Consider the following 11,260-nt stretch of genomic DNA (forward strand, 5'->3'; position numbering starts at 1 on the left):
TGTATGAAAAACTGACTTCATAATTATGTTTAACAAGAAGTCCTCTACTAAAATAAATTTTAAATATCATGTCCCCTGGAGTATGGGTTTTGACTCTAGGGCAGGGCCAAAATGGATGTATAGGTATTGATGCATATAATGTTTAAAAATTATCTTCTTTACTCCCACACACCTGAAAGGAAAACTGAATTCATGATTTTGTAGACCAGATCTTTAAGTTTTGCGCCAAAATTATGGGTTTCATAGTTCTTTTTGAAAGATTTCAGGCAGGGAGGGGGTCGTCATTACAAATTTAAAATTTTTCTACTCGAGAATGAAACCTAGTTAAATGAATATATGAGACTTCTCGACAAGTTTATGAATGGGTTATATGCTACTCAGGTGACCGTTAAGGCCTATTTGCCTCTTGTTAAAAGAAGCTCATTATTGTATATAGACTGTCAAATTCGGAATGTTGGAAAATTGACGCTGTTTACTAGTAACTGAAATAAGCATCCTTAGATGATGTCGGACGAGTGTCAGTGCGTTTAATGCTTTCATATCTATTAGCCAATGACTGGGTAGTTAACCATTGATAGACATTAAATCAAAGGTTGTCACGTTCTGACCAAGGTCCAAGCTATAATTAAAAAGTCTCAAATTTAAAATTTGGATACAAACTCTACTATATTAAAAAAAAAATAATAATTTACATCCACCTAGAAAATTCAAAATAGCAAGTAAGAAAGATCTATGCTGCAGAACGTTCATGGTATAATTGAGAAGATCCCACAATGCTGTGTCTACTTCTGAATTATGATGTTTGCTGTAAAACTATAAAAACAAACCAAAATGTTATTTAATCTCTGTCTGTATGTGGTTTGCGTAACCCGTGAGTAGTTTTGTGTACCTTCACGCGTTGGGATGTTCAGGATTATGTTGACAATTGGCCGACTCTTGTGTTGACAGACGACGTGCTTTGAGTACGGAGAGGCCCGTGTTTACAGATAGACGACACCATACAGATGCTTGTTCCCTGTGGGACCGGTAAACATCAGCGACGATGATACAGCAGTGATACCTCAGTGCGTCAGACCCAATACTCTCCACCTCTCAACTAATATCACCTTTTTTTCATGTGAAGCAGATATTTTTCTTTCGATGCCGCTTTAAACAACACATTTTCAACCAAGGTAAGCGAGTATTTTTAATCGTTAAGTTTCATTTTGAGTTGTTTTGTTTTTACTGTCTCGCAAATCAATAGTATCACTCTTTTTTTTGACTCGAAATATTTATTCAAAATTTGAGTGCATTGACACTTATAATGAATTGAGTTAATTGTCTGTAAATGTTGTCGCATTATTGGGTAGACTAACTAAATGAAAACACGCGTACGTTGCAAATTAATAGATCTCTGTTACTAGTACAATTAATATGGGAACACAGTTTAAAAGTTTAAGAATATTTTCAACAAAATATTAGCACCGCTTTTGGAGAAAGACAAGTTCAGAATATGACATTAGACTATATATGTGCTATATATTTAACAAATATGTAAAGGGCGCCTCAATTGCCAACCTTTAAAGGGATTTATACACGATTTCAGCTCAAAGTTTGAAATTTCACATTTCCATTATTAGTCTAGAATGGTATATTTAAGCAATTTAAATGATTCATCAAAATTTGAAAGTCAAATTTTGAGATACAAACAAGGTACAGAGCTCGACGTTCTTTGTTATGTACACGAAACCCGAGTCTTGTTGTTGTTTTACATTTAATTATGTGGTATTGGTATTGAGTTTCAATCAAATGTTGCTTTTTTTGGTAAATAATATTATTTATAAACACATTGGATCAGTTTATTTTGTTTGGAACGAGTTATTTTGTCAAGAAAAGGCAATTTCTATACTTTGAATTATTTGAAAACAGTTAGAAGACTCGAGCTTTGCTAATATAATTATGGTTTTCCATACCTCTGTATCTCGCTTGTAAATTGACTTCAAACACTCAATTTTTTTGTCAATCGTTCATAATACACAAATAAAAAAAAGTTAAAATATAGAAAACAAACTGTTGATATAAAAAAATCGTGTCAAGGTCCATTTAAAGACGTCGACTGCGAAAAACTCGAGGAAATTCATCTTTGCGTTTATACCAATCAAAGGGAGTCGATAATCATTTCATAATTTGATAATCGCAGGCTTTTATTTTTATGAAGTATAGCCCTTTGCACAAAAATTTATAAACTATGAAATAGGAATTCCCTTAATAGTTTCGACAAAATCTAAAGTGCTTTTCAGGACAGCATTAGTTAAAGTTGGGGTTTTTTAAGCAACCTTTCGTGAGGAGTGATCTCTACACTCTTTTCATGATACTTAAAAAGGTGGGTAAAAGATAAATTACAAGGAAACATATGGCATAGATCATTTCCACAGAATGAAGGCTAAATAATTGTCAGAGATCACGATAACGTAGCATGAGATGCAAAGATAATTATGTTATGAACTGTATGTAAAAACTCAGAAATCTTTAGGGACATTATTGTTTACAACAACTGTAAAATGATAATTGTAAACTGATCTTTCAAGTACTTCTAAACCATTTAATTTAAAAATATTACTGCATTAAACGCATGTGGTTCTATAAGTGATTACAAGAGGATGTTACTTACACAAACAAAACACTTAAGAAAAGAAAAAAAAACAGAAGCGGAAGTCTTCTTTTGCGATGAAATTTAGTTGATATATAATAGTTGGTAAGCAACTGATATGTATTCCCTTTGAAAACCCTAAATGGTCATGTAGGATATATAATTGTAAAGTGACATTTATAATTTCTTTACAGAAACAAATCAAATTTTAGCAGCATATAAATATTTCAGGCAACGAATAAGTGCTTTGTGGGGCTCCTCGGCGGCTTACAATACTGATGCGATCAGGCAGATATACCCAATGAGGCGTAAAATGTGTTTGCTTTTGGTCTTGGTTCGATTTTATCACCTTTTGTATAAATCCTGGAAAAAGAGACAAGTCCATGAATATTTGATACACTATGTGTTACCATGTTACCATATACGGCTGCCGAGGTATGAATAATCTCCCTTGCGTCTTATTCTGCTAACACCCGATAAGGCTATCAATATCTGGTCATTTTTGTAAAATTCATTGCTAGGATGCGCTGAAAAAATTCCTTCATTTTACGATCCTAATATTGATTTTTTTATCTAACTTTTCACATTATTTTTTTATTGTATGGTAAAAAGCTTCGCCTAATCCTCATGTATATTTATGTCTTTTTAGAGTGCCAAATTTCGAGAATATTCCGATAAGATAATCTAGAAATAGACTCCATTCACTATATTTCCATTCTTCTTTGTAAATATAAATTTTTGAAAATGTTAGGTTTCTCTCTGAACTACATGCACTGGAAATCATTATAGAAGGTTTTATAAAGTATTTGAGACAATGGGGGGGGGGGGGGGGGTTCTGATGATATGTATTGCGATACTGTGCGACGATTAAAAATTAAATTAAAAGGGGAATTTATAATCTGGTACGGAGAATAAAAACTCATAAATACATGTTCTAATTGAATTGGAATTTATTTTTTTTAAGTTTGCATCTTTTAAATGTGATTTTATTAAATTGTATGATTGCCATCATTTTTAAATGAAGATGAAAATCACTCATTCATTCCTTAAAATTATAGTAATGTATATTGCTGTAAAGTTTCAACTTTCCAAAGCAAACTGAATACCTTAAACCTTATAATTTATCACAGGCTAACATTCGCAGAATATGTCTCTGTTGAAAGAAGTAAAATTAAATTTTACAGTAAATGCGACTAATTTTTGTTGAATTGTATAACAAAAGCAACTGAAGTTCAAATATATGTAGCTGGAGTGTATTAAGGAATTAAGAATCCATTTGGTCTTCCCCCCTGGTTGTTAAGGAGGATTTACACCGAAATCATATACAGCTTTTACATAGTAATTAAACTTAAAGGGAGGTAATAACATGTATATTTTGACCATTAATAGCGAAAAACAATACCCTTTAATACTAATACCCTTTAATGATTATATACACTTATATATGTGTACTTAATTACTACAGATAACCAATATAAACTATTATGAATTAAACTCAGAAAAAGTTGTTTTGTAAAATTGTTTGAAGTGCATTTCATTAAAATGTAATTGAAAGGTGCTTGAAATCTTCAAAACTAATAGTAATTTCATTAAATTAATACATGTGTATGTGTGTTGGTGTGTGTGTGTGTATATATATACTGGAACAAATGTCGAAGACAGAATGCTTTGTAGAATGAAGTTAAGTAAATTTTTAAATACTCTTTTAAAATTCCTAACGCATGACTCGGCCTAAGAAAATTACGTTTTCGACACTGTTTAAAAAAACAATAAGAGCAGGGCCCAGATCCGTGTGATAGATTTATACGTAGATGATTATAAATACATCGATCCAGTGCTGTCGTAATGCCAGACCAGGTGAGAAATGAATGTATACCTGCAACATACCTGTCACTCGACGCAAGGTAAATATTGACAAGGTGTAATACATCCCAAGTGGTAATAGTCGAGAATGCTGACGATGGACGTGTAACACTTTGACGTAGGATTTATTTAATCCTTACCAGTTATCAGGTTTTTTCTTGCTGAGGTATGTTTCTATAGCTAGTCTGTTTATTTTAAATCTCTTATTTTTTTTTCGGGGGGGGGGGGGGGGGGTTATATAATTTTTTGATGAGGTATATATAATATTAAATATTTTCGCAAGTTTCAGGGTGCATATAAATGTGTTCAGGAATATATTAAATTTTCTTTCATTCTTTCATTTTTTTTTGTTATGAATTATTATTCAGGAGAAACGCGTTATTCATATTTTTTTGTTTTGCTTGTTGTTGAATATCGCCGGCTAAATGGGTCATTGCTGTGTTTCTCTGTCGTTAGAGTTGATATGTACATAGAGTTAAGACATTTAAACATAATTTTTTCGCAAAATACATGTATCTACTGCAAATATCGCTTGCCCAAATTCGAGCTACATTTTCACAATCTGTTTGATATATAATAATTTGCTTAATCATAATAAAAATAATATGCCTATTATATACTTATTTTTCATATCGTTTATGCAATTGTTATACAATTCATAAATTCTAAACGAAAACAGAAGACAAAAAAGGAGAACATCATAGAACCATTTTAACAAGACATTGGACTTTCGGTTGGACGTAGCTGTCTATTTCTTGCGTCAAAACAAGTTCAAAATGACGCGGTTTCAGGCGAAATATGCATCGATTGCGTAGTCTTAGCTCAACCTTGTTGATTTCAAAGAGCCACGGCTAAGTGGTCAGCAATGAAATAGACAGGCCTACGTCACATTGCTGTTTGATACAACTACCCAAAGTCCAAGCTCTTGTTAAAATGGTTCTATATACTCCAACTGTTATTTGTAATTAAACTTTAACAAACAGAAATCGAATGTCCTGCTAAGCAAATAGGTGGTGACGCATATGCATGCAATTGCAAGACTGTTGAGTTGAGAAGGAAACATGTGCACATTTAATTAAGTTATTGATTAATTTATGAACTTTATTCTACAATCTTAACGATGCATTCTAAGTAGGTTAATAGTCCAAAATAACAATAAACAATATAATAGATGCATTGCATGTGTGAAAAATCATGCAAAACGTCGGCAACGTTATTGCTTATTTATTATTTTTTTTTAGGGAGGTACGAATTTAAGTATCATAATCGTGACTTAAATAGCTACGTTCTTATTAATGATTAAAATGTAAAGAGTCTTTAATCTTTTTTTTTATATTGATCGATCTAAATCAATATACAGCTTTTTTGAGTAACGTGAAACTTATATGCTAAATTTTGATTTTCCCTATCTTCATTCATCAATTATCAATAAGGATTATTATCATAAAAGAAAGGGGGAACACTGGAGGGAAAAAACAGCACTGAAATTAGAATTCCAAATTTACTTTCTCCCTTGAAGCATACATATTGAATTGACGCGTCTATTTTTAAATATTTATGCAGATTTGCTGCATTATGTATCACATACATGTACTTAATAAGAGGGTTGGGGCTATTTTTAGACCATATTACTTTCTGAAAAAGAAGAGCTTTGTATAAAGAAATAACAAAATATTCAAATTTCAAAGCTGATTTTTTTTTACTAAATGATAATTCATGGTTAAAAAAAACAAATATAAAGGTTTAAGGTAGATCTGATGTTGATTTTTTGACCACCTTTCAACCTCCTTACACTTTAGAGTCAAGTAATACTTATTTGATGTCTGCCTTAACCAACCAACGTGTACTTTTTAATATATGGGTGTTTACGAGTACGAATTCCGTAAATGTAATGTATATGTATGATATAACAGGCAAGAATTACCAAATAGTAAAAATATGTTCTATGTCTTTAAGTATGCAGGTATAGAAGAAACGAAATTTTATGTAATGTTTTTAAAGTTCTTTACCAACCATGCTTTTGAATCGAACTACTAGTATTCAAAATATGACGAATAATAAGTCATTGAGCTCACCGTAAGAAATTGTCATCAAATAAAAAAATATCTGAAAACTTTGTAATACCTGTGAACTTTATACTTGGGAACTTTATACCCGTAAACTTTATATCTGTAAACTTTATGCCCGTAAACTCTATATCTGTAAACTTTATGCCCGTAAACTTTATATCCGTAAACTCTATACCTGTAAACTTTATACCCGTAAACTTTATATCTGTAAACTTTATATCCGTAAACTTTATACCCGTAAACTTTATATCCGTAAACTTTATATCCGTAAACTCTATACCCGTAAACTTTATACCCGTAAACTTTATATCCGTAAACTCTATACCCGTAAACTTTATACTCATAAACTTTGAACATGTAAACTTTATACTAGTTAACTTTATACTCGTCAATTTATATCTGCAAACTTTATACCTAGTAGGTTGACTTTTAGAAGAAAGAAACCAAACACCGCATCAAACAACAGGATACTAACAATAAATACTTTTGATCTTATACCGAACGAGGAACGTCGTCCGCCAGAACTGATTTCAAAAACTTAGTCTAATTCAATGTAATCTCGTTTAATGCTCTCAAGAAAGGTTCTCAAATACAGGCCCGAGAAATCTGTATGACTGCAATGCCTTTTAATGAGACTCTACAATCAGTTCCTGATTCCACATTCAACGAGACCAGAATTGAGGAATCTTTCTTTAATCCAGAGATCAATTTTGAATATATATTTCATTGTTTCTCTCGTGTAAAGACAAAAGCGCGCAGTTTTGTGCACGCATCCTGGAATCTATCGTCAATAATGGCGGTGCGGAGTCTTTTTAAGTCTGCGTGAGAATTGGTATCGGTGGCTTTTAACTAAAGTCTATCAAAACGAGCAGTGGGTATCAACTGAAGTAAACCTATTACCTGGCTATAATTCCTCATAACCCTTCGTCATAAAAATGCTGTCGTGTGTAATCATCACGTCAGCCACCAATTCGTTAAAAGCTTCCAATGGCGAACATCGATGGCTCTCATGAACTGGAATTTTGGAATTGTTTTCTCTCTTGGTGCATTGTTTACATGTACAGTGTCGTGGTCTTAAAAATTGGAATAGGTTTTGAAATCAGTTTTGACCGAAGACATTTTAATTCGATATTCAAGATCAAAAGTATGTGTACAGTTTCTGGATGCTTTACACACAAATACAGTGTATGAAGCAGTATGAAATGTATAGAATTTTATTTTCAACATAAATGGTACACTAGTATACTAGCATTATAATCATTTTATTGTAGAGAAAATATTTAACCTTTTCGTAGAATAACATGATTCTTTATTATACTTAAATACACATAACCATGCGTTACCTTTGCCATTTAATTCATGCTAACACAAAAAAGTATATGTAAAATACAACAGAGTATATGAACCAGTCAATTTTCTTCATGGGTGATGTTAACACTCTATAAGTACAACTGTGTTATTACGTCCAGTGATAATATGAACTATTACTAAGTCCGTTATATCATAGCTATTCATAGCTTAGTGTTGTTGTTTCTTTTGAAGAATTCCCTTAATCGATACATGTATATCCATGTACTGTTAATCTTGACTTATTCTAGGCGTCTCTCTCTCTCTCTCTCTCTCTCTCTCTCTCTCTCTCTCTCTCTCTCTCTCTCTCTCTCTCCACACCCCCAAGGATGTAGATGTTGAGTCCAGCCATACATGGATCTGTTATTATGTACATAAGCTGTTCTCACCTGCTGTTTAAACGATTACCATGCGTTATATAAGCTTGTTTACAGACGGATATTAAATTACATTTCTAGTGTTTGTACAATCTTACTGGCTAAATTGAATACAATTGTTTAACTTTCCTGTTGAATTCAATCAATATTGATGCAAATCATGTGTAATAATTTATTTTCGCTCTGAATGAAGAATGTAGGCGGATTGTAGTCATCAATAAAACTCATCAGCTCACCAAAACAATGGATTTGACAAAAACCTTTAAAATTACAAAATATCGCCATTTTACCTATTGTTTTTTTTTCTTCTCAATTTTAAAACGCGCGTCATTGACACTGTTGACAATAATTCATGTTAGAATTTCGATTTCAGATTAAAAGCGAAAACTGTATCATGACGATCCCCAGTTTAGATTCAGTATGAAATGAAAATCATGAGGGTCTTCACTTCAGGACACACGACCACATAGCGTAATGTGGACGGGATGATACTAAACTCGACAGCGCATGCGTTACAGGAATCAGTCATTCAGTCCAGGGTGTTGAAGTTCTTCCCGCTTTTATTCGTATGGGGGTCATTAGGAGTTATTGCAATTGTTGCGAACGTGATATTTTTGTTGCTGTCCAAATTCACGACGGGAGGGAAAAGCCCGGTGCTGGTCTTCATGAGGAGCATCTGTCTCGCTGACGTCATGATCGGCTTATACGCAATATTAAAGGCAATTGTATTTTACTCCCTCGAACACACGAACGTGAACTGTTTTCTGCCGGACAGTATCTTCATCACGGCGACCACCGCGTCCATCGGTTCGCTAGTGTGGCTACACCTCGATTGCTGCCTGCGGTTCACGCATCCACTTCGATACATTCTCCACATGAAGAAGGATAACGTGGTCACAGGGGTGGTGATTATGTGGAACGCGTCCTTCGTGCTAGGCTTCCTTCCACTCATGGGGTGGAACAACGTGGACGCTCTGTGTTCATACAGCGACTTCTACACCTTGGAGTATGTGGTGTTCATATCTGTGTTGTGGTGCATCGGATTGTTTTCAAACGTGTTCATGGAATCCATTCTTAAATACTACATACAAAAAGTGAAACACAATCAGCATTTACTGACCGTCAACAGCCGGGAATTTCAGCGCTTTCAGAACCTCATTCAGACCAACAGAATTGAACTTGTGGGCTGGTTCACGTGTATCGCACTGCTAGGGGTATGTATTGTCCTTGGTGTCCTAGTGTTCAATAGACTAACAGATTTCGATAGAATTGAGGTATATGTGTTATGCATGATGCCAATATTTCTACTCCGGCCGTGCATCCTGTCGGTCGTGAGAAGCTACAAGACGACTCAGATTCACACTGCTACTCAGAGATTAAAACGACAGGTGACGAGGATCGTTCGCAAACATCAACCAGCTTCAAAGGTCAATTCCACGACTGAGACAATTCGGTCTAGTGTGGACAGCAATAAATCAACGGATGCAAATAACAGTTTGAAAGCAAGCTTCCGGAGAAATGGTCCAAGTGAGGACATAAATACCATATCAAAAGACTGTGTTCATTCACAGAGTTCGGATTCCCAGGGTTCAGGCGCTTGTACATCCGGGTTACATAACAAGACAATGGAATGCAGCACAGCGGTGGACAATCCCGTGTTCAATATGGCAGACGAGTGTATGTGTAGTTCAACACTTCCGGTTCCGGTATTTTGTGAAAACGGTCTTCCGCAAACTGAAACTAGCGTTGATATATCGGATGTGATCACACATCTGTAGATCTCGAATGTTTTAACACATACAATTATTGTACCAGTAAGTTGGTCATTTTAATAAAGATTCATTGATTGATTAGTTCGTACCATTACTCAGTTTGTGATGTCACCGTGAAAGCTCTCAACTAATTATTATTTTTCATATCATTCAAATGAACTTCATTTTAAAAGTACTAGAATGATAAGTTGAAATGATCGAGTGTCTTTTTTTTCTATTGTCTCATCATAAAATGGTGCAGAACGTCAAAGCGGACACTAAATTTCTTAAAGAAATATTACTATGGTTATTTAATCCAAAAACGTTGACAGGGACAAGCAGCAAGATGAAAACAAGGTGACGACCTCTAAACCGGACGAATCATTGCCGGGTTTCACTCGGTCGGTGCCATTAAACATACATAAAAATAGTTTTGTAATAATACCAAATACATTAAGTAAGAGTTGTGTTCTCTTCGGCCACCATTTTTCTGGTCAACAGATTGAAACTTCGGTTCTTCCTCGTGTCGTTCTAGCTAATGAAATTAACAAAAAGTACTTTTTTTCTAATGAATGTTTACTTGTTGTAGTTTGAAAAAAAACTAAGTCACTGTCTCGCATAATTATTATACTTATTCCACGGGTTCATTTTAACCATATTAACCTCGGCTCCAATATGCCGATAAAGGGTTAGAACTCGAAAAACCTTTTTAGGAAAACTAAATAATGAAATAATTTTATTCGAACCTATCCGAATCTTAATAATTAAAGCTTCAAGGTCTATTTTAATTTTCAATTGATGCTGTGAGCGGTACCAATAATATTTGTATTAACTTAAAATGTGTAACTTATATTGTGTAACTTAAAATGTGTAACTTAGCAATTACGTAATGCTCCAAAAAAATAACAGGCTGCTGACGTAGATAAATTTGTTTTCATTCTTTTTATCATCGAACGATGTATCTATGTGTCTATAAAAAATAAATAAACAAAGACAGATTTAAATATTTATAACTATATGAATGCTCTACTGTCCATCAATAAATAAACAAACTTTAGAATTCACACAACCCTCATGCATGCATCTGTAAGCAATGTAAATATACAGTAACTAATTTATGTTTTATCTATACTTAATGGTGTCTTTCTCATCTACAACATATTCATAACTTTGCATGCACATCATTCGTTGTCACAACAGTTCACAGTGTATTCAGTACTCTTA

The 11,260-nt window shown here is 33.7% G+C and overlaps 1 protein-coding gene across 1 annotated transcript; it reads left to right on the forward strand.

The window, feature by feature from the left end:
• The first annotated feature begins 886 nt into the window (after positions 1-886).
• Positions 887-10,310, forward strand: LOC128158610 (adenosine receptor A3-like). The gene is given in 3 exon segments (XM_052821539.1): positions 887-1,172; positions 8,659-9,826; positions 9,828-10,310. Coding segments are annotated over 2 exon segments (1,278 nt in total). The 5' UTR covers positions 887-1,172; positions 8,659-8,770; the 3' UTR covers positions 10,050-10,310.
• The last annotated feature ends 950 nt before the right edge of the window (positions 10,311-11,260 follow it).

Source organism: Crassostrea angulata, chromosome 8 (genome assembly GCF_025612915.1).
Source record: "Crassostrea angulata isolate pt1a10 chromosome 8, ASM2561291v2, whole genome shotgun sequence".
NCBI lineage: Eukaryota > Metazoa > Mollusca > Bivalvia > Ostreida > Ostreidae > Magallana > Magallana angulata.